Source organism: Pelobates fuscus, chromosome 10, assembly GCF_036172605.1.
Source record: "Pelobates fuscus isolate aPelFus1 chromosome 10, aPelFus1.pri, whole genome shotgun sequence".
Classification (NCBI taxonomy): Eukaryota; Metazoa; Chordata; class Amphibia; order Anura; family Pelobatidae; genus Pelobates; species Pelobates fuscus.
This window is the reverse complement of record NC_086326.1, coordinates 115,685,914-115,710,202: the sequence shown is the minus strand read 5'-3', so window position 1 is coordinate 115,710,202 and position 24,289 is coordinate 115,685,914. Positions and strand designations below refer to the sequence as shown.

Below are 24,289 nucleotides of genomic sequence, written 5' to 3'. Positions count from 1 at the left end.
AGCATTGAAAACGAATTTCAATGCTTTCCTATGGGGATTTGAGTGACGCTGGAGGTCCTCACACAGCGTGAGGACGTCCAGCGACGCTCTAGCACAGGTTTCCTGTGCTATGGACCAGGAAGAGACCTCTAGTGGCTGTCTAGTAGACAGCCACTAGAGGTGGAGTTAACCCTGCAAGGTAATTATTGCAGTTTATAGAAAACTGCAATAATTACACTTACAGGGTTAGGAGTAGTGGGAGTTGGCACCCAGACCACTCCAATGAGCAGAAGTGGTCTGGGTGCCTACAGTGTCCCTTTAATTATAATCTTCTTTATTAATTACAAAAAGTATGTCAATCAACTTTGGTCACTAAAAGTCTTGTAAACCGTAAACAGAAGAAACAATACAAATAAACCAGGACAGAGGATGGCACAACATGAGATTAAGCATTTAAAAAAAAAAAAAAAAAAAAAAAAAAAAAAAGCAACAAACAAGACAAGTCAATGAAAAACCTTAGACAATGAATAACGATGGAAAGAAGTTATGTGAGCTAGCAGTAAGAAAACAAAACAAAAAAAAAATATAAAAGTAAATTTACAGTTTTTGGGGTTTTGTTTGTTTTTTAAACACCAGGGTGGTATCCAGAAACAGCCAAAAAAGTGGAAAATAGCCAAGCCAGGCTGGAGAATACTTTGGTATTAGTGAAAGAGGGTGGGAATGCTTACCGTAGTTGGCCTCTGCACAAGATTTTCAAGTTTTGTGTGGCTGAACTCCAGGCTGATTACATTATATAATTTTTCTCTTTCATCTGCAGGAGTTTCATAGTATCTTGCCCACTGTGCCATTGTCATTTCAATGCCCCTTTGAGTGCCTACATCCATAACATCAACAATGCGTCTGCTCCCTGTAAAACAAAACCAACATGTTTAAATTTGAAATGGATTTTCAATAAAATCACCTTCCCTACATTTTAAAACACACTAGATTTAAAGGGAGGAAAATTAATCAATGAATAATACCTAAACTAAACGCACGTTTTGCAGCTCCCATAGTTTTTGATCAAAAAAGCTGAACATCCAGAGCACATTGAGTCATCCAGCCAGGAGTGACCCAAAACTCACTTTCGGGTATCCTCCTGAGCAGATAGATGCCTAATGCATGTCAATCTTACCTGCTTTTGAGAGCCTCCCTGGCAGTTCCTTCACAGGAGGAACATCTTGTGCAACCACCAATCCTTCCGCAACGTCCGCTGATAGCACCTTGACCATGGGTTGCCGATCGCACAAATTGCCAAGAAGTGCACCCACCAAAACAAGGGCTATTGGGACACTGCACCAAGAGCAGGCCAAGATGGCCACTGCAGAAAGCCTTGAGGCCTCTGCCAACTAAACCTTGTGGTATAAATGTGCAGCCTATGATTCTAATAGGCCTTGCTGCTCCATTACAGACATCAAAAGGGTAAGTCCCAGTCACAAAACAGGATATACAAAATCTCCTACAGGATATCCAGAAGCTACTGGCAGCAGACATAGCTTTGGTGAAAGGTGACATCCAAGACATCAAAGACTGTGATCGAGCCACAGAGGAGGACATAACAGACCTTTAAACTGATATATCTACCATAAGGGACACTATCCACCAATTTCAGTCTGCCCAACAAATGATCACTGTGCAAATGGCAGTTATGGAAGACTGATACCGCATTCCAGATACCATCACGACTGAGGAACTACGACACTATGTCAGACGCTTTGTGGCATCCATCTTACCACCTGGTCAGACTAAAAAAAACTCACCTTTGATGGGGCATACAGTTTGCCTTAAGTGTCACAAGCACCATCTTGTATTATGAGGAACGTAATTAATTGCTGCTCATTCTCACAAAATAAGGACCACTCCATGTCGGCACCAAGTCTTATTCCTATAAAGAGTCTAGCTTTACTCTCTACCAGGATTTCACAACGTCCACACTTCCATGGCGCAGATCTCTTGATTTTGTGACACGACAACTGCAGGCAGCTGGAGTGGAATATAAGTGGGCAACTTCTAGGACCCTCACAGCAACTCATGACGTGACTGTAAATAAGCTCTCCTCTTTCACAGAGGCACCTGCTTTTCACAAGGTTCTGGGACTCCCGCTACCAAATATAGGAGCAGTAAACCACGCTTATCCGCCCAAGCGGAAACCTGAGTCGAGTTGGCGGCATGATGGGCAATGCTCTATGTTTCACTAGTTCCCTCATTAGGTGTCTTGCTTTTCTTTTTGCCAATTCGTTTAACACAAATTACAGTTTAAGAAGGGCTCTATAGCATGCACTATGGTGCAATGTTTAACGCAATGATCACCAGCTTTGGTAAAACTGTAACAAACCCCCAACGCCACCTTTGTTAGTAGTACCCATTAGTTAGATATCACAAAAGGTAAAATTATCTTCTAATCTAAAATTACAGCATAAGCCCTTATTCTCTTGTTTAAACTCGGCCACTGGTTAGAATTGTTATACTACTCATGTTACAATAAAATTTAAAATTAGGGGATATAACTTACGGCTTCTGTACTTTTCTTTGCATATCATGTGTTACTCATTGTGTGATTTTTGAAACAATGTATTGTCTATCGCCTGCCATAAAAATAAAATGAATGTAAAATTTAAAATAAATAAAATGAATGAAGAAATGAAAAAAATTAAAAAAATTAAAACAGCTGAAAAATCTGTGCTATTTATTCCAAGGATGTGTTCATTCTGTGTACCATCAACTATTTAATGGTATGTGTATTTCTTAATTTAGAAGCATACATCCATGGAAGAATATGAAACTGAGAAAAAGGGAGAGGATGATTAAACACTTACCTACAAACATCTTCACATCATTCACAGTGAAATCTGAGTCTGGCATACTGTTGAAGAAGACAGAAAAGTTAGACATATTCCCATCTATGTTGTGCAGGCTACAAAAGCTATTTACCAATGCTTTGGTATTAGGTCTAAGTAATGGTGTCTGCACTTACTTGATACCTAGTCCTTCAGAACTAATGAAGATCAGTGGATCACGAAGACCACACTCTTGAACATATCTCATGTTGAAGTCTAAAAGAGAATACCAAGAGAAAATTATATATGTAGGGGAAGGGATAAAACCACAAAAGATTGATAGGACAGGAGTAGATAAGGGACAGATTGATGTGATTAATGTAACACTACAAGCACCATAACCATACTGCAGCAAACTATAGAAGTTATATTGCCATAAGTGCCATGGCGCCCTCCCAGGGTATGCAGTCAGACCATTTAATGGAAAACTATTGCGTTAGGAGTCCCAAATCTGTATTCCTAATACTATACAGGGAGTGCAGAATTAAGCAAATGAGTATTTTGACCACATCATCCTCTTTATGCATGTTGTCTTACTCCAAGCTGTATAGGCTCGAAAGCCTACTACCAATTAAGCATATTAGGTGATGTGCATCTCTGTAATGAGAAAGGGTGTGGTCTAATGACATCAACACCCTATATCAGGTGTGCATAATTATTAGGCAACTTCCTTTCCTTTGGCAAAATGGGTCAAAAGAAGGACTTGGCAGGCTCAGAAAAGTCAAAAATAGTGAGATATCTTGCAGAGGGATGCAGCACTCTTAAAATTGCAAAGCTTCTGAAGCGTGATCATCGAACAATCAAGCGTTTCATTCAAAATAGTCAACAGGGTCGCAAGAAGCGTGTGGAAAAACCAAGGCGCAAAATAACTGGACATGAACTGAGAAAAGTCAAGCGTGCAGCTGCCAAGATGCCACCAGTTTGGCCATATTTCAGAGCTGCAACATCACTGGAGTGCCCAAAAGCACAAGGTGTGCAATACTCAGAGACATGGCCAAGGTAAGAAAGGCTGAAAGACGACCACCACTGAACAAGACACACAAGCTGAAACGTCAAGACTGGGCCAAGAAATATCTCAAGACTGATTTTTCTAAGGTTTTATGGACTGATGAAATGAGAGTGAGTCTTGATGGGCCAGATGGATGGGCCCGTGGCTGGATTGGTAAAGGGCAGAGAGCTCCAGTCCGACTCAGACGCCAGCAAGGTGGAGGTGGAGTACTTGTTTGGGCTGGTATCATCAAAGATGAGCTTGTGGGGCCTTTTCGGGTTGAGGATGGAGTCAAGCTCAACTCCCAGTCCTACTGCCAGTTTCTGGAAGACACCTTCTTCAAGCAGTGGTACAGGAAGAAGTCTGCATCCTTCAAGAAAAACATGATTTTCATGCAGGACAATGCTCCATCACACGCGTCCAAGTACTCCACAGCGTGGCTGGCAAGAAAGGGTATAAAAGAAGAAAATCTAATGACATGGCCTCCTTGTTCACCTGATCTGAACCCCATTGAGAACCTGTGGTCCATCATCAAATGTGAGATTTACAAGGAGGGAAAACAGTACACCTCTCTGAACAGTGTCTGGGAGGCTGTGGTTGCTTCTGCACGCAATGTTGATGGTGAACAGATCAAAACACTGACAGAATCCATGGATGGCAGGCTTTTGAGTGTCCTTGCAAAGAAAGGTGGCTATATTGGTCACTGATTTGTTTTGTTTTTGAATGTCAGAAATGTATATTTGTGAATGTTGAGATGTTATATTGGTTTCACTGGTAAAAATAAATAATTGAAATGGGTATATATTTGTTTTTTGTTAAGTTGCCTAATAATTATGCACAGTAATAGTCACCTGCACACACAGATATCCCCCTAAAATAGCTAAAACTAAAAACAAACTAAAAACTACTTCCAAAAATATTCAGCTTTGATATTAACCCCTTAACACCGCAGCCAAATGTACAAGTTGTGAACGAAACAAAACATAAACAAAACCTGGCATTTGCGCTATATGTCTGTCCAACCGTAATTCACCTCTTTCATATTAAATGCACCCCCCCTTATTATATATCATTTTATTCAGGGGAAACAGGGCTTTCATTTAATATCAAATGTTTAGCTATGAAAAATAATTTAATATGAAAAAAATGGGAAAAAATAAGATTTTTTTAGTTCTACATGACATTTTAACTGTCAATGTCATAATACTGTTTGCTTTTACTGCAATAAAATACACATATTTGTATTCAGCAAAGTCTTACGTGTAAAACAGTACCCCCTATGTACAGGTTTTATGGTGTTTTGGGAAGTTACAGGGTCAAATATAGCGTGTTACATTTGAAATTGAAATTCGCCAGATTGGTTACGTTGACTTTGAGACTGTATAGTAGCCCAGGATATAAATTTACACCCATAATGGCATACCATTTGCAATATTAGACGACCCAAGGTATTGCAAATAAGGGATGTCCAGTCTTTTTTAGTAGCCATTTGGTCACAAACACTGGCCAAAGTTAGCGTTAGTATTTGTTTGTGTGTGAAAAATGCAAAAAACGCCAATTTTGGCCAGTGTTTGTGACTAAGTGGCTACTAAAAAAGACTGGACATACCCCATTTGCAATACCTTTGGTTGTCTACTATTGCAAATGGTATGCCATCATATGGGTAATTTTCATTCTTGGGCTACCATAGGGTCATAAAGGCAACGTAAGCAATCAGGCGAATTTTAATGTGAAAACAATGAAACACAAGCCTTATATTTGACGCTGTAATTTTTGAAAACACCATAAAACCTGTACATGAGGGGTACTGTTGTACTCTGGAGACTTCACTGAACACAAATATTTGTGTTTCAAAACAGTGAAAAGTATTGCAGCAATAATATCGTCCGTGTAAGTGCTGTTTGTGCGTGATAAATGCAAAAAACGTCACTTTTACTGGTCGATATCATGGTTGTAATACATTTTACTGTTTTGAAACACTAATATTTGTGTTCAGCGAAGTCTCCCGAGTAAAACAGTACCCCCCATGTACAGGTTTTATGGTGTCTTGGAAAGTTATAGGGTTAAATATAGTGCTAGCAAATTAAATTCCTTATACTTTCGGCATGGGTGGTCAGGCAGTTCCCGCTAATTGTAATTAATTAGGATACCTAATTATGTAAAATGATTACATAAATATATGTATATATATATATATATATACACATATGTGTATATATATATATATATATATATATATATATATATATATATATATATATTTTTTAATATTTTTATTTATATATAGGTATATATATATATATATAGTGATATATACGTATATATTTATGTATATAGATATATTATTTCGTTCTACGTGTATTTTGATATAAATATATATATATTAATATCACAATACAGTTAGAACGAAATAAAACACATCTATATATTTTTTAATATTTTATTTGTAATTATTTTTTAAATTTTATTTTTTTACGCATTTACATATTTATAAATATATAACAATAATTATATATATATTTAATCAGTATCAGTCTACGTGTAATTTGATAATATATATATATATATATATATATATATATAATTATATACATATTAATATTAAAATACACCTAGACGGTGTATGTGTGTATGTGTGTGTGTGTGTGTATATATATATATATATATATACTTAGATTATATATATATATATATATATATATATATATATATATATATATATATATATATATATATATATATATATATATATATATATATATATATATATATATATATATATATATATATATATATATATATATGATCTAAGTATATATATATTTTTTTTTTACACTTGTTTAACTTATTTAAATTTTATTTCCAGCCAGCAGGGGGACCAACTGTCATTACAGTTGGTCCCCCTGCTGGCAATACAGAAGCCAGCTATCCCGGCCATGTGATTGTGAGGTCCTCGCAAGGACCTCACTCTCACATGACCGGGAGGCACCGGAGGAGGAAGATCTGCCGCGGGGGGGCTCCCTGGGAGTCCCCCCAACCGCGATCGCCGGCGTGGGACCGGCGGCGACCGGGTAAGTTACTAAAAAACGGAGGGCGTACTATTACGCCCTGCGGCGTTTAGAGCCGCTTTTAAAAGGACGTAATAGTACGCCCTCCGGTCATAAGGGGTTAATGAGTTTTTTGGGTTCATTGAGAACATGGTTGTTGTTCAATAATAAAATGAATCCTCAAAAATACAACTTGCCTAATAATTCTGCACTCCCTGTAGTGTACCTACTGTCAGTCAGCCCCCGTGTCCAATAAAAATGTAAAGTTGTACTTAGCCTTTTTCAGCACCAAGCCTGCCTCAGTGCTGCCTACCTATTTGCCACTCCCCATCGTCACAGACAGGAACATTGGGAACCTAATGAATCAATTAGTTAAAGGGACACTATAGTCACCACAACAACTACAGCTTAATGTAGTTGTTCTGGTGAGTATGATCATTGCCTTTAGGCATTTTCATGTAAACATTGCCCCTAGGGACACCTTCAAGTGGCCCTTCCTCAGATGGCCACTGGAGATGCTTCCTAAAGCAGTGCTGTACAGTAGGCAGCACTGCCGTTCAGCATCTCCACTCTCTGCATGGGGACGCCAATTTTCCTCATAGAGATGCATTGATTCAATGCATCTCTATGAAGAAGTGCTGATTGGCCAAAACTGTGTTTGGCCCCGCCCCCATCCACCTCCTTGCCGATTTTAGCCAATCCAATGCTTTCCTTATGGGCAATTCTGATGATGTCATGAATGAGGTGGATCAGGGGCGGGGCCAGCGCCGGCAAACCCACGCAGAGCTGGAAAGAAGGTGAGTTTTAATTCTTTTCAAGGGGCCTGAGGGGGGACAGGCCACTTAAATGGTGGGTTTAGCACTATAGTGTGGGTTTAGCACTATAGTGTTCCTTTAATCAATGTTTTCCAATGGGGGTTTCCGCTTCATGTGACAGAGTATTACTCAAGAGGCTGTCAGCATGACAACAGACTGAGCGCACCTAGAGTCCTTTCAAGTGTGTTTGGAACCACTCTAACCCACTTGAAAAAGCCTTTTACAGAAATGAAACGTGTTTTTAACTGGATTTTATTTGCAAGTAATTGTATTTGGTTCATCCCCATTTGAAGTTTAGCCATAGATTTTATTTCTTTGCACTATTCGTTTTTCTTTTATTGGTTACAAACTCCAATACATTACCACACAAAGCAAAACCACCTGACTGAAAGAGAAAATTCCAGACTGTGTTATTTGCACTTTTTACATCATTTTCCACCAACATTAGGCACATCCGGTAATTTTTTTTTTTTTTATTTATCTAAAGGGTAACTAAGGGGGCTTTCTTCTCAGTTATTGCTGCCGCAAGTCATCTATCGTGTTACTAACAAGCGCTTAATGTGTTTTATTGACAAGCATTTGACTGGTGAAGTGCGACAACAGACTTGCATGCACCAATACATTGGACTTGACTGAGATTATTAAAACTGATGATCTTAGCGGCAGAGTTGCTGTAATGTAAACACTGTATTTTCTCAGAAAAAAACTGTGTTTATTGCAAAAAGCCTGAAGGGAATGATTACACTCACCAGAATAAATACAATAAGCTGTAGTTGTTCTGGTGGCTGTAGTGTGCCTTTAAATTAACCTTTACCTTAAATTTTAAAGAAAGGAAATAACACTTGCACATTAAATTGCATTCTCCTATTAGAAGGGGAGGGGGGGGGGGGGGCCTGAAACATCAAAATTCAAATATGCCTGCAATGAAAAGATTAAAATCTAAGGGTACAACGGATTAATGCGTGCATTTATTGCTCTGCATCTTCCAATCTGCAATACAATCTTTCCCTCTAAAAAAAAGAGCATGAACAGAGGTACAATTTGCTAAATGTATTAATGTGCATACAAAACCTAAGTTTTAATTCACAAAATTTACTCAGATGGTTTTTTAAACTGATCTACAACTAGATTTCTAAAAAAAAATTTTAAAAAAGAGTCCAGAACCTCCAAACGTATAGGTTTTATCATCAAAAACTAGCATAGCAGCATGGTTTCTGAGTCTGAAATGGTTAGTTATCTTTGAAATAGTGAAAAACATCCACTACAACTAGATAGAGGTGTTTGACAAGAGACTCAAACCTTTCCCCTCCATGAAGTGGATGAAGTTGGAGTTATATTTATTGCTCTTCAATTTCTCCTCCAAGTCAAATGTCCTCTTCCCTTCGATCTCTTCATCGGAGATTCCATCATCTTCATAACGTCGCTGAAGTCTCCGTCGCTGGTAAATAATACAGAAATGTTCTTGAGAATCAATTTAACTCCACAAGCATTATTCAAAAGGACCAAAAAAGACACTCATGTAAAAAATACAATTTTAAGATAAATTAAACTTTCATATGAAGAAGAATCTGTTATATTATACCATGTAAGCAGCAGTCTGACCAACTGCTTGTGTACAAAGAATAAATGCTTTAAAATGTATGGGTCACAAAATGATGTTGTTTCAACCATAATTTCAATACATTAAAGGAACACTACGGGTACCATAACAATTTAATTGGAATTAAGTTATGGTGTAAAGAGCTTCTGGGCTCCAGCTTGCCTCAAGAGGTAAAACTGCATCTAAGATAAACCATTCATTAACGGTTTAACATCTTGAAGTAAACCAGCACCAAGGACCTTCTTGCACCATAACAACGTTATTCTATGGAAGTTCTAGCATCCCTTAAATTCTAACACCCAAAAATGTATACAGAGAACTCACAAATTACAAAGTATGTAATAAGATCACAAAACCTAACTGGATATCCTTGACTGTACCATCAGTGGACACCTTCCAATCAAAATTTGATTTGTTTTATTGGGTCCTACTAAACTGCACTTGTATTTTTATGTTAACCCCTTAAGGACCAAACTTCTGGAATAAAAGGGAATCATGACATGTCACGTGTCCTTAAGGGGTTAAAGAGACTCTCGTGAAATTCCACACATTTCAACTCACCAATCTACGGCTGTAGCGCACTTGCTCTTCTTCCATTTCTTAGAGTACTTTGTGCTATAAAGAGCGCACAAGTCTGAACAATAATCCCCAAAGAGACTACCACCTAGCAAAACAAAAGGCAAAATCTGTCATGGAACATAATTTGGTAATATATGCATGACAGCATCACATTACTCACTTAATATATTGTATGTTAATTGCTAGTTACCAAACATCCCCTTTTGCAATTAGAATATGCTGGCACTACAGAAATAATGATTTAAAAAAAAAAAAGAGAGAAATGGATGAACACACACACATGCTTGTTTTATCAAAGAAAATGTTGTTTAAAATATTTAAGTGATCCATAAGACAAAAACAATGAAGTAGTATTTTTGTACAGAAAACAATGACTTGGGTGCAACTTTACAATAACATGCTCTTTATATACTTGCATTAATACTTTGATTATTATTTTGAAAAGGTGAACTTGAAGGAGCATAATCGCTACAATGACAGTTTCTATGTGCCATTTCCCTGGTTTGTGCAAAAATATATGACCGATTTAACAAAAGCAGACGCCTCCCAGCACCTAAAGTACCTCTGCTGTGCTCAGCCAATTCAGAAATTTCCACAATAGCCATCCAACGTTGGACAGCAATGACAGGCTGAGAGGGCAGGGGGAGCTGAGCTGTCAACCTATCACTGCTGTGCCAAGTTTCATGGCTATGCAGAGTTCATTCGTGCATTAGCCAAGTCACAGCTCATTTAATATGAGGCTTTACACATCTACACAAAAGGCCATTTCATTACTGTCACGTGTTTTGTTAAAAGAAAATTTTTTTTTTAATATAAATATTCAATGTTATTGCCCAAGACTAGCAAAGACCCACATGTATACTTATAGGGTCAAATTAGAGACATGCCCTAGTATTCATATGCTTCTTAGTTTGCCTCCCGGAGACACGATTTTGAAAAATAATACTATCAGAAATAACACTTTACAACTATTTCTAAATATTTTTACTAATGTACTCCTCAGACACGACTTGACAAGATTTCCACCTAACCGATAATAATCTATCCACATATATTTGATTATTTACCGTGTTTATACATAAATGCATACTACATAAATAATTTTTCATCATGTACAATTTTTTTTATCAAACTCAATCACTTTATGTTAGAATATGTATGTGAATTTTTTTTTTTTCTCCTCCCCCAGGTTCCCCAGTCTTTAAAAAGAACCAAACGGAGACCATAAACTACTAAATAATTTAATCCATACAAAAAGAGGAGGGAAAAGGCAGTACTGCCACTATACTAAGGAAAAGGGAATTTACGGTAAGTTTTTCCCTCACGTATAGTGGCAGTACTGTAACAAGTGAGATATAGCAAGATCCCTGCAACAAAATAGGGTAGGAATTCGGTAGGCTACTGATCGAAGCACCTTTCGCCCAAAAGCAGCTTCAGAGGAAGAGAATATGTCCAGCCTATAATGTTTGATGAAGATATGGAATGAAGAGCAAGCAGCCGCCTTACAGATGTCTTCAGGAGAAGCTGCAGATCTTTCTGCCCAGGAAGTAGCCAGCGCCCTCATGGAGTGTGCCTTTAATGGAAACACCACGGGTTACATAAGCTAGCTTGATAGCTTTTGTTAGCCACCTGGCGATTGTAGGTCTGGAGGCGTCTCTACCTTTGCCAGACCCTTGAAATGTGACAAAGAGGTGATCTGAGATTCTAAAGTCCTGTGACCTCCGAAGAAAGATTTCCAAAGATCTTTTAATATCTAGAAGATGCCACTTTCTTTCCAACTCTGACGACTGAGACCGGCAAAAGGAAGGCAAAACAATGGACTGGCCCATAGATTTCCTTGAAATAATTTTAGGTAAAAAGGAAGGCCTGGGATGCAAGATCACTTTGTATTGGTGGAAAATGGTAAACTGAAGAAACTGCAGTTCTCCAATCCTCTTTGCGGAAGTTATAGCAGAAGACCCTCTTGAGTAAAAGCATCTTCAAGGAAACATCCTGTAATGGTTAAAATGGAGGTTCACAAAGAGCCTGAAGAACCAGTGACAAATCCTAGGTAGGAAAAGTTGAAAGCTTAGGAGGTTGTTTCAGCAAAATTGACTTAAAATATACGCAGCCTTTAAGAACACACCAGTTCAGGAACTTTATCCAAATCCTAAGATAAATCTTGGACGTTGATGAACAGACAGATGCCAAAATAAACTCACTCAATTTGTCAGAAAACTCCTGCTCAGGGAGGATCATCCTTGCAGCAACCATACCGTCAGTTTGAACATTTCCAGGGTCTCTTCTGGAAGATCCATATTCTTTATGAAGTTGCTTGAAATTAGGAGAACCTAGCTTGAAATCGTCATATGCTCTATTTCGGAAAACCAGCTCCAGATTGGCCAGAAGGGAACAATGGCTAGAACCCTTGCTTTATCCCATCTGATCTTTTGAATTATCCTTGGTATCAAGGCTACCGGAGGGAAAACATCCCATGTTGAAGTTCTAGGTGAGGGACAAGTTGTCAAGGAAGTCTGGAGAATCCAGTGCGTGGATGGAAGCAAAGAGTGGGACTTTCCTGTTTTTTCTTCTGGCCATAAGAACGAGGTCTGGTAAGCCGAATCGGAATACCAGTCTCGAGAACATCTGGGGTTTTAGAGACCAATCCGCTTGAGACCAACATTGTCTGCTGAGGTCGTCTGCGATGACGTTCTTATTACCTCTGATATGAGTTGCTGAGAGTGATGTTACTTTTGACTGTGCCCAAGACATGATCTGGTAGCTCAGATCCTGTAGAGAATTTACTTTTGTGCCTCCTTGACAGTTCAAGTAAGCAGCCATTGCGGCCAACAACGCCACCATGGTTGCTTACTTGAACGGAGTACCTCTTCTGACAACCACCCCTGGGGTCAGACAGGTCCTGCACAGCTTTTAATTTCGAATTAAGCACCAGTGGCTGTGGCGCAATCGGAAGTTCAATGGAATGCAAACGTCTCCTTTTTGTGCATTCCACTGCTGTGCGCATGCCTACGTCCTGCAATGTGGAAGGCCCACCTGGGATCTGGCCACATAAGCTGGCTACTAGTTGCGATCCATAACGAAACAGAACAGAAGCCTCTGCCGCTCAGCTTCCACCTGGGGAGCTTTCGGGCATTCACCTCCCCGGCCAGCAGCCTATGCTGACCGCACCGATATTCTTTACACCTATTCCTGGAGGAGCCTGTCTGTCCCATGTGCAGGGACAAAAAGAACTGGGCAACCTTGGAGGTACAGGGGTTATAAGGGAAGCAGCAGGCGGGATCTCAATTGAATATTTAAATTTTGGTGGGAGCTTCTTATCCACTGGAGAAGATACAACCCACTTGTTACAGTACTGCCACTAAACGTGAGGAAAAATGTACAATTTCTTATTATTTTAAAATAATAAAACACATTTGAAAAGAAAAAGGTGATTTTACTAACCCTTTTCCTGCGCCGACAGAGTCTGTTATGGTTGTCTCTGTCCACGTTCCGTCCCCTTTGCAGAAATCATAAGAGTTGACTATCCCAGCCAATCCAATGCTTTGCCATAGGACAGCATTGGGAGGCTATTGCGCATGCGCAGCAAAACACCACGCTGCGCCAATCAGTATCTTCTCAAAGAGATGCATTGAATTAATGCATCTCTATGAGTAAAGTTCAGCATCTCCCTAGGCACTAATGTAAACACTGCCTTTTCTCTGAAAAGGCTGCGTTTACGTTAATTTTTTTTTTTGTAAATATAATTTTTATTGTCAAACGGGTCAAAGTGAGACTCGCAGGTCTCCAGTTGCATGTAAATCAATCGTTTAGGACACAACATGTGTCTGAGCATAAGAAAGTATAAGGTATTGCATCAATCTTGCGAGGTTGGGCGCGCAGGCCCGTAGCAACATCGGACTCGCAGGTCCTTAACCATAGTAAGTGGTCCTGTCTAAGGGACCGGGCCTTGATGAAATCTTTCAACTTCAACTGTGTCAGAAATTAGGACAGGCCCTAACCTGCAACGTTTACGTTAATTTTAAATAAAACAAAAGCCTGCAGGGACATGCTATAGACACCAAAACAACTACATTAAGCTGCAGTTGTTCGGGTTACTATAGTGTTCCTTTAACTCAATACTTAGTTGAAGTACCTTTGGCAACAATTACAGCTGAAAGTTTTTTGGCGGGTATGATGCATTTGCTTAGTTTCTGCCATTCATCTCAAGCTCAGTCAGGTTGGATGGGGACCATTGGTGGACAGCCATCATTGGGTCTCTTCAGAGATGTTGGGTTCACACAAGAACAGTTACAGAATTGTCCCTAAGTTATACTACACCAAAGTGATATTTCTGTTATGTCTTTTTTACAAATGTTCAAAGTTCTCAAAAAACTTGTTTCTTTTGTCATTACGAGTGTAAATTAAAGTGAAAAAGAAGCAACTTAAAATACTTGCGAGAGAGAAAAATTGGGTCGGAGTCTAAATACATTGTACGTAACCAAGTAGGTTTCTTCCAATTTCACATTCTGCCTCTCATAGAAACTGCACAGATTAGCTACTGCATCCCAATCTCCCAGAACTGGCCCAAGTAACTTTGCATTCCTGCAATAAAATAATTATACCCTTTTTGACAAAATTACATAACTTGGTCTACCCTATCCACTCCTGGTTCCTTAAAGAGGAATCAAAGAGCCCTTTCCTCACGTTCCTACCCACATTATATCCTAGAGTCAAAGCCAAATCAGTTAATTTCCCCAAATTACCTTCACTTTATTTTGCAGGGAAAGACAACAATTTGGGATCTCCTCTTACAGCAACTCATGACAAAAGGAAAATTATGACCCATGTTTCGATATTTATATTAAGCTACCCCAGGATAGTTTGTAGAGCCCAGACACAATACAAAGTAAATGACCATTTACGTTTCCCTCCAAAACAATTACTATCCAGTTATTGTGGCCAAACTAATTTTAAAATTGCACACACACACACACACACACACACACACACTTCACCACTACTCAGCAACAAACATCATTAGAATTGATGAAGCGGCCAGGAGAGTCCTAGAAATGTGGTTCAGGGTTTTCAGATCATGGAACAGTAACAGGGTTATTATTATTATTATTATTTATATAGCGCCATCAGATTACGTAGCGCTGTACAAAGGGTGAACTAACAGACATTTAATTGTAATCAGACAACTCGACGTACAGGAACAGAGAGGTGGAGGGCCCTGCTCAATGAGCTTACATGCTAGAGGGAGTGGGGTATAGTGACACAAAGGGTAAAAGTAAGGGTATGAAGTAAGTTGTTAGAAAAATATACGCTATGGGGTTAGTATGTAATTTTTGACAGTTGCGGGAGAGGAGTCATGGAGGGTGGAGGATAAAAACCTGCTAACAGTTTAATTGATATGCTTTCTTGAAGAAGTGAGTTTTCAATGATTTTTTAAATGAGTGGAGACTGGGTAATATTCTTATGGAGGAGGGAAGGGAGTTCCACAAAAGAGGTGCAGCCCTGGAAAAGTCTTGGAGGCGAGCGTTAGAGGTGGGAGTACGGATAGAGGATATACGTAGGTCTTTGGCAGAGCGTAGAGGCCTCAACGGGACATACTTGTGTATTAGGGAGGATAGGTAGGTTGGAGCAGCATTATTTAGGGACTTGTAAGCAAGCACCAGAATTTTAAATTGAGCCCTATATCTAACTGGGAGCCAATGCAAGGACTGACAGAGCGGGGAGGCGTGGGAGGTGCGAGCGGACAGGAAAATGAGCCTCGCCGCTGCATGCATTATAGATTGGTTATCACCAACAATCATGGAACAGTAACAGGGTTATTCACCAACAATCATGGAACAGTAACAGGGATATTCACCAACAATCATGGAACAGTAACAGGGATATTCACCAACAATCATGGAACAGTAACAGGGATATTCACCAACAATCATGGAACAGTAACAGGGATATTCACCAACAATCATGGAACAGTAACAGGGATATTCACCAACAATTATGGAACAGTAACAGGGATATTCACCAACAATCACGGAACAGTAACAGGGATATTCACCAACAATCACGGAACAGTAACAGGGATATTCACCAACAATCATGGAACAGTAACAGGGATATTCACCAACAATCATGGAACAGTAACAGGGATATTCACCAACAATCATGGAACAGTAACAGGGATGTTCACCAACAATCATGGAACAGTAACAGGGACAGTTCTTTATTGATCAGTAAGGGTTACCCCTGTTTGAGATTACTTCAGTAACCATATGTGAGACTCATGCATATGATTCATGTGCAGTAGTCACTCTCTTAGATATTCACTAATAATCAAACAGTAACAGAAATATTTACTAATAATCATGAAACAGTTACAGGGATATGCACCAATAATCATGGAACAGTAACAGGGATATTCACTAATAATCATGGAACAGTAACAGGGATATTCACTAATAATCATAGAATAGTAACAGGGGTTATTCACTAATAATCATTAAACAGTAACAGGACTATTCACTAATAATCAAGAAACAGTAACAGGGAAATTCACTAATAATCAAGAAACAGTAACAGGGAAATTCACTAATAATCATGAAACAGTAACAGGGAAATGCACTAATAATCATGAAACAGTAACAGAAATATTCACTAATAATCAGAACAGTTACAGGGATATTCACTAATTATCACGGAACAGTTACGAGGATATTCACTAACAATCATAGAACAGTAACAGGGATATTCACCAACAATCATAGAATAGTTACAGGGTGATTCACTAATAATCATACAACAGTAACAGGAATATTCACTAATAATTATAGAACAGTTACAGGGATATTCACCAATAATCAAAGAACAGTAACAGGGATATTCACTAATAATCATGGAACAGTAACAGGAATATTCACTAATAATTATAGAACAGTTACAGGCTGATTCACTAATAATCAAAGAACAGTAACAGGGATATTCACTAATAATCATGGAACAGTAACAGGGATATTCACTAATAATCATGGAACAGTAACAGGGATTATTCACAAAATATATGCGTGGGTCCAACCAGGAACCTGTTCAGCATTCTATAGATCAAAGCTGGGCTATGCAGGACCACACTCATTGGCTGAGAGCATCAGCCAAGTGCACTCAGCCAATGAGCACAGTGACTACACTGGCTGTGCTTTATTTTACAGAAACATCTGGCTTAATTTGCAGAGTTAAAATAAAAAAGGCTCCTTGATTCAAAGCAAGTTTGTCAAGTCCTGCCTTATAGAAACCAGTCCTTTAATAACTGGTGATTTACAGTCAGTATTTAACAATGTTGTGACAGAACTTGGTTGGTTCACAATCAATTTCTCACATTATTTTCACTAGTAGACCCTAGTCCATGCTACCTTTTAACACTGTCACTTCTGTTAATTGTTTGAATACAATAGGGTCAAGTTATATTTAGCTAGCATTCAACACCACATGATTCTCCAATCCTAACCACAACACTTGCATGTCAGAGCCTCACTCAATGGTTTACAGAGAATAACTCCTCATATTGTCAATGATTATCTGCAGATGCACAAATATTTTACAAATTAGCGTTCTAATTTACTGCCTCCCCCTCTCACCAAATTACTAACAGTTAGACTGCTATTAATTGACTCTTGTAGGATTACTGTGGCCTGAAGCAATTGCTACTATAGTAAGGAAATAAAATATCTAGAGGGGATTAGGGACTTCCTCCCTCCATCTACCAAGAATCAGCTGTGACAAGTTGAAATTCTTGACATATCTACCACATCACACTTCAACCTAGATTACACATTGCTTATGCTGCAGGGAAAACCACCGACTTAAGAAATTGGATATATTTATGGCAGGCCAGTAGGTTTAACCCAGCAAAATTCTAAGGACACCTGTTCTGAAAAAGCAAGCCATGCAAAGCTTAATTATAAAATCAAATCTGTTCTCTATTCAGCCGAATTATTCCCACAAAGATCTTGAACAAATCTAGAAAATAAAAAAATAATATAACCACCACTACACAACGTCTACAATACGGAGAGATATCAGGGATGAAACCAGCAGTATAGCCTTACTGTTGGAAATGTGCGGAGTTTGGGATTTCCATGTTACCAGGACTATCTACCATCCTTGAATCATCCCCAGGCCACTACTCTCTCCCCCCCCCCCCCCCACACACAAGCACGGGAAGCGAAGAGTTGTCCATGGTAGTGTAGCAATTGAATGCAGAAGCACTGTGCCTCGCTGTAAATAGTATTATACAGAGTGGAGAGTTCTATCTACTACATACAGCTGAATGTTTCTGTTAAAAATAAAATGTCTTGAATTCTATGCCCCTTGACTTCACATTATATATTAACTATGCATAATTATTTGTACTGCCGTTGTCAGCTGGTAATCAATCAACCCCTATTTCAACAAACAAGGGAGACAACATACATGGCACAACGTTCTTGGTGCATTGGGTTTAGCAAACCCTGACTTAGCACCAGAGCAATTTTGGTTTAAGCCATAATTTCCTTCTAAGAGGAGAAAAAAACCTTTTTATGTAGTCATGAAATCTATGTTCCTGGGTTTTGTATGCCAAAAACCAATCTATAAAAATAAGCAATTAGAGGAGCACTCAAGGCACCAAATATACCAGCGGTCATGGTCCAAAAAGTCTGAGATGTCATTTGAGCAGTTTACAGCTTGTATGGCGGGGATTAACTGGGAGCAAAAGTGAAATTTAGCATTCTTTGTCCAACTGTGGATAACAATAATAGTTGAGTGGATTTTAGACTTATACTCTCTGCAGATGTTTGCCTTCCTAAGGAAAGGGTTTTTAAAACCAGGAGAGCCCCAGTTTATGTCAGTCAGACCAAAAAGATCGGAAACATTTAAAGTACCATAAACACTACTGCCCACTGTAGTGATTATAAAACCATGAAAAACCTTGGCATCGTTCCAGAGAAATCTGTGGAAATGTTTTAGAGTTTGACACAAACCTGGTTCTCACCAGGTGCCCGTGCTGCTTCCAGTCTTCTCAGGATAAGTTGATTGTAAATGTAGACAGTCATTCATTGGCTGATATTGGCAGCACACCTCTCCCAGTCAATAAATGAATTCCTGCCACAAACAAAACTTACATCTGGCTTGTGCGGACGCCCAGTCGACCCAGAAGCAGTGTGGACGTCCATTAGACCCAACTAAGTGTAAATCTGTGCTAGAATGGTTTGACAGATCATGCTTTGACAACACAAGGGAACTTCCTGGCAACATAGCCACTACAGTGTTCTGATAATGTTATGGTGCTTGGCATATTCCTTTATCAAATTATTCACTAGAGCTAAATTGATAAAGACGACCAAGCACATGCAAATATAATATTAAAATCATGTAAATTACAGTGCGGTATAAGTGACAAAGACCTACACCTTTAAGTGGAGCGCTCAAACAGATATAAAGCTTACCAAGCATGGCTTGATTCAATAGTACAGTATGCAGTACATGTCAAGAAAAAAAAAAGGAAACAATATAGTGCAGATGGTATTTCAAAGTTGCAATTCAAAAAATAATAATAGAAATGTGTACACCTGTAAATCCCAGCTCTGAGGTGTATAAACGTGGTGCCAATTTAAATAGGGATGGCACTGCCGGTATGGAGATTCCTAGAGGTTCCAAATAGGACTTTTTTTTCCCAAAACATTTAATTTCAGGGGAAATGGCTACCTGAAATTTTATAGTACTTTAAGACGGTAGCCATTTCCCCTGAAATTAAATGTTTTGGGGAAAAAAAAGTCATTTTTGGAACCTCTAGGAATCTCAATACAGGCAGTGCTATCCCTATTCAAATTGGCACCATGTTTATACACCCCAGAGCCGGGATTTACAGGCTCAGGACCAGGTGAGCACCACATTTACTACTTTATATCCGTGCTTTTATTGCTACAGTCTACATATTGGTTTGTTCTCCCTTTATGTTTCATTTATGGGAACTACTCGAAGCTGAAATGGAAGGGTGGTGCTGCCAAAATAGGCACACAAGCCTAGATACGGAGCCAGTTCTTTATATACAGGCTCCTTACCCCCTTAAGGACACATGACATGTGTGACATGTCATGATTCCCTTTTATTCCAGAAGTTTGGTCCTTAAGGGGTTAAAATGTGAGTGTACAGTTAGTCACATTTCTGATATTTTTTGAATTGCAACTTTGAAATACCATCTGCACTATATTGTTCCTTTTTTTTTTTTTCTTGGCATGTACCGCATACTGTAGTATTGAATCAAGCCACGCTTGGTAAGCTTTATATCTGTTTAAGCGCTCCACTTATAGGTGTAGGTCTTTGTCACTTATACCGCACTGTATTTTACATTATTGTTTAGTGGAAAATAGGATATTTTCACAGAAGTGTAGAGAGCTGTTTTTTTATCACTTTTATTCACATTTAAGCACTTTTGTTACACACATTCCTCCGAGTAAGGATGTAATTTTGGATTGGTATTCATAATATTAAGTCATGTTCAAGTCTGAAGCATAGACATTTTCCTTGTGCAGAAACAATTTATACAAATATAGTTAATCTGTCACAGATATTATTGATCTAAAATCAGTAAGTGCTCAATTTCAACAATGATGTACAACTCCAACCAACGTAACTGCCCTTAGACCCTCTCCAGCCTGGCTAGCCATGCTTGGGAACACTTCCCCAAGCCAGGTTACCCCACTCTATGATGTCAGAATACCAGCTTAATTTGCAAGTTAGGGCCATCTTAACAAAATGACAACACTCCAGTCCAACACTCCGTTCCAAACCGAAAGACATGACTAATCAAGGCAACTGCAACACACACATCTTTTAGTCGCTGTGAAAGAAGGAGGTTCTCCTTCTCAATTGTTGACACTTACAACAGATCTCCATGCCAACAACAGATTTGAAGGATGATGTCATGTCTCCATATTTACGTCATATTTGTCTTTATGTAAAAAGAAAACAACACAGCAGCGAACAATTCTTCTAGCACACCGCATAGTATATGAAACTGACCCCTATATTTTAATATTGTGAAATGTACTTTGTACAAGAACAGCTACATGTTAAAGAGATGTTGGTTACAGAAAAACCCACCAGCCATTGTATCAGAGACTTATAATCCCAGAACCAAAAAGAGAGTGTGAGCTTAGTGCGAGCAGTCCATCAGCAATGATTTACCAGAAAGCAAAACCCACTGACAGCACTAAGCACCATAGAGATAGTGTATTGTACCTGTCCAGACACCAGCTGTATTAACCCACCCCAGGGCAGGAGTACAGAGCCCAGCCTGCCATAATCCCCACACAATGTATGTAGCTATACCTGAACCCAGGGCTGTCAGCTCACTGTCACAGGGACCTGGCAGCCACCATCACTCCATGGCTTTGTTCAGTCGCCAGATAAACACAATACCAGCATGAAAACAGGACCCAGATCTCACCCCCTTCTCCTTTTCGTAAACAGATGATTGCAATGACGTCAAAGAGTCGCGACTTTCTGACGTCAGGCTTCTTACCCAGGAAGTCGTCGCCTTAGTTGCACTGAAAGACTAGATCGAGGGACGCCACCGGCGCCATCTTGGACAGGAACAAAAGTGACGTAACGCTGGATAGGACGGGTCGGCGTGCGAAGGCATCGCCAGGAACCAATCATACGAAGCAGAGGGGCGTGGCTACGGAACTAGAACGCTAATTCGACCGAAACGGGAAATACGTCACGTAACAAAGCGCCTGAATCCACGCCCACTTCCGGTATAGCTAACCAATTGCTGTGCGGGTATAAATAACTGACATCACATAACGAAGGGTCAGGGACGCCAATCAAGGCAGTGCTGTGCGCCGATTGGCTGAAGAGATTTAGCATCAAAACAAAGCGACAGAGCCTGCTCGATGTCCAGCGAGCTGCCCGTCACACCGTACGGAATGGCATTGACGGTGGTTCGTGATCCGGTATAGAAACGAATGGAGACCGGCAGCCCGCCCATGTCGCTCGTGGCTGTCACACAGTGTATTCCTGTAATTTCGAAGTTTTTTGTGGGAGTTATAGAGTCTGTCCGGGAGATCACCGGATGTCGCCCTTAATCAAAATGGCGGATAGTGTTTCTAAGAGGGCTCCGCCCAGCCTCTGGAAGGATGTTTGGGATCCCACGTGCGCCATGGCGGTGTGAGCCGCGCTGACTGGGCGCCTCGGGTCACGTGTGCTGGGGGATGGGGAGGTTGTTTCGGGATACTCGGCTGTCACGTGATGCGTTGTTTTGCTGTCTGACAGCCAGTGACAGGGAGCTCACAGCTGATCTCTGCCATACAGGCTCACAGTGTACGTCATGGGCTAGCGGTGTCATTGCTCAGTATGCCCTCAGACACTGATATTACACAATGTCTAAACCATACAGGGCCTGGCTGTGGTAGCACCATGATCATTGCACAAAGCTGATGAGTGCCCCTTTAACCCCTTAAGGACACGTGACGTGTTGCGATTCTTTTTTATTCCATAAGTTTGGTCCTTAAGACAGCAGGGCGTTATATGCCGTCCTTAAAGGGACACTCCAGGCACCCAGACCACTTCTGCTCATTGGAGTGGTCTGGGTGCCAACTCCCACTACACCTAACCCTGTAAGTGTAATTATTGCAGTTTTTTAAAACTCCAATAATTACCTTGCAGGGTTAACTCTACTAGACAGCCACTAGAGGTCTCTTCCTGGTCCATAGCACAGGAAACCTGTGCTAGAGCGTCGCTGGACGTCCTCACGCTGTGTGAGGACCTCCAGCGTCGCTCAAATCCCCACAGGAAAGCATTGAAAATAGTTTTCAATGCTTTCCTATGGGGAGACCTAATGCGCATGCGCGGAATTGCCGCGCATGCGCATTAGGTCTCCTCGGCCGGTGGGCGGGATCAGTCTCATCCGACGGAGCCAGTAGGAGGAGCGGCGCGGAGGAGGAGACAGCGGCGAGGGACATCGCCGCTGCCTCAGGTAAGTGACTGAAGTGGTTTTCACCCCTTCAGTAACAGGGGATTGGTGAGTGGGAGGGAGAGGGACCCTCCAGTGCCAGGAAAACGGATCGTTTTCCTGGCACTGGAGTTTCCCTTTAAGGAAGCGGCTCTAAACGCCGCAGGGCGGCATATAATGCCCTGCGATCTTATGTACTTACCCGGTTGCCGGCGATTGCGGTATGGGGACTCACCTGGGAGCCCAGGGAGTTCCCCTCCTTCCTTTTCGCCCCCCCAAGGCATTGCCAGCAGGAGGAGTGCCTGTAATGACAGGTACTCCCCCTGCTGACTGAAAATAAAATAATAAATTTTAAAAACAGTGTAAAATTAAATATATACTTAGATATTATATATTACATAGTTGAAAAGATACTTGCGTCCATCAAGTTCAGCAAATTCCTTCTTGAACCTAAAATAGCAGTCAGATGTCTTCTTGGATCAAGCAGCTATTACCCCACTAATTCCCAGATTTTACTATTAACATGACGTAAAGTCATGATTTTATTAAAGACACGGAGGCGAGTATTATGCATATCTCTTTCTTTATTACTCTCAGCAGCAAAGAAATGGAGATAAATAAATAACTGAAATGAACAAAAATATACAGTGCTCAAGCAACCAATCGCATAACACAGGAAGTGACTATAATATGCTTGAAGCACCCACAATCCCCCCTCTTTCTTGCGGATAACGAAGACCAAAACGTTGGACATCCAACTTCAGCTAACGTAGCCAACAGCATCTCCAACATGGAAAATCACGAGAAATTCAGGCTAAAGGCATAGAAAAAATATAGTAATATCTGGGCTCCAACTGTATGTGCATAACGACAAACAATTAAATCACTTGTCAAGCCCAACTCTTCACACCCAAAATATGTTAATATATCAAGCGGTAGCATAAACGCATTTCTCCAATACATAGAATGTCAGATACTGAAACATAAAATCAAAACTTCCAATAGAGAACTTGCCATACTTACCCACCATACCAGCTAATGTCCAACCACAACCGGTTGGGTGGGTGGATAACTCGCCTCCGTGTCTTTAATAAAATCATGACTTTACGTCATGTTAATAGTAAAATCTGTGAATTTTATTAAAGACACGGAGGCTCCTATTATGCAAGTTCAAAGCTTAGAAAATCACCTGAGATGCAAAATGGTCAATCGGCTTGAAGTAGAAATCACAAAAAGTCGATTCCCGTGACCAATCCGCTAGAAAACGTAGAATATCTTCCAAGCGGCAGCCCATAGCCGAAGCCTTGGAGGCCATAGCTCCACGGACTGAATGAGGGGTGAATCTGGACGTATCGATCCCGGCCAGAGTCAACAACTCCCGTACCCATCTTGCCAACGTAGGGGTAGACACCGGAAGGTGTGGGGC

General features: G+C 40.1%; 1 protein-coding gene across 2 annotated transcripts in view; it reads right to left on the bottom strand.

Moving 5' to 3' along the window:
* KDM2A (lysine demethylase 2A) overlaps positions 1 to 21,500 on the bottom strand; it is a 123,266-nt gene extending 101,766 nt beyond the window's left edge. The window contains exons 1-6 of one of the 2 annotated variants that reach the window (XM_063434978.1): positions 21,433 to 21,500; positions 9,867 to 9,969; positions 9,005 to 9,143; positions 2,993 to 3,071; positions 2,835 to 2,881; positions 708 to 886 (exon numbers count right to left, since the gene is read on the bottom strand). In XM_063434978.1, the coding sequence (XP_063291048.1) occupies positions 708 to 886; positions 2,835 to 2,881; positions 2,993 to 3,071; positions 9,005 to 9,143; positions 9,867 to 9,902 (480 nt within the window). In that variant the 5' untranslated portion in view covers positions 9,903 to 9,969; positions 21,433 to 21,500. Of the gene's footprint in view, positions 1 to 707; positions 887 to 2,834; positions 2,882 to 2,992; positions 3,072 to 9,004; positions 9,144 to 9,866; positions 9,970 to 21,239; positions 21,261 to 21,432 lie in introns of those variants that run through there. The other variant, XM_063434977.1, reaches the window with a different exon arrangement.
* Positions 21,501 to 24,289: the final 2,789 nt, after the last annotated feature.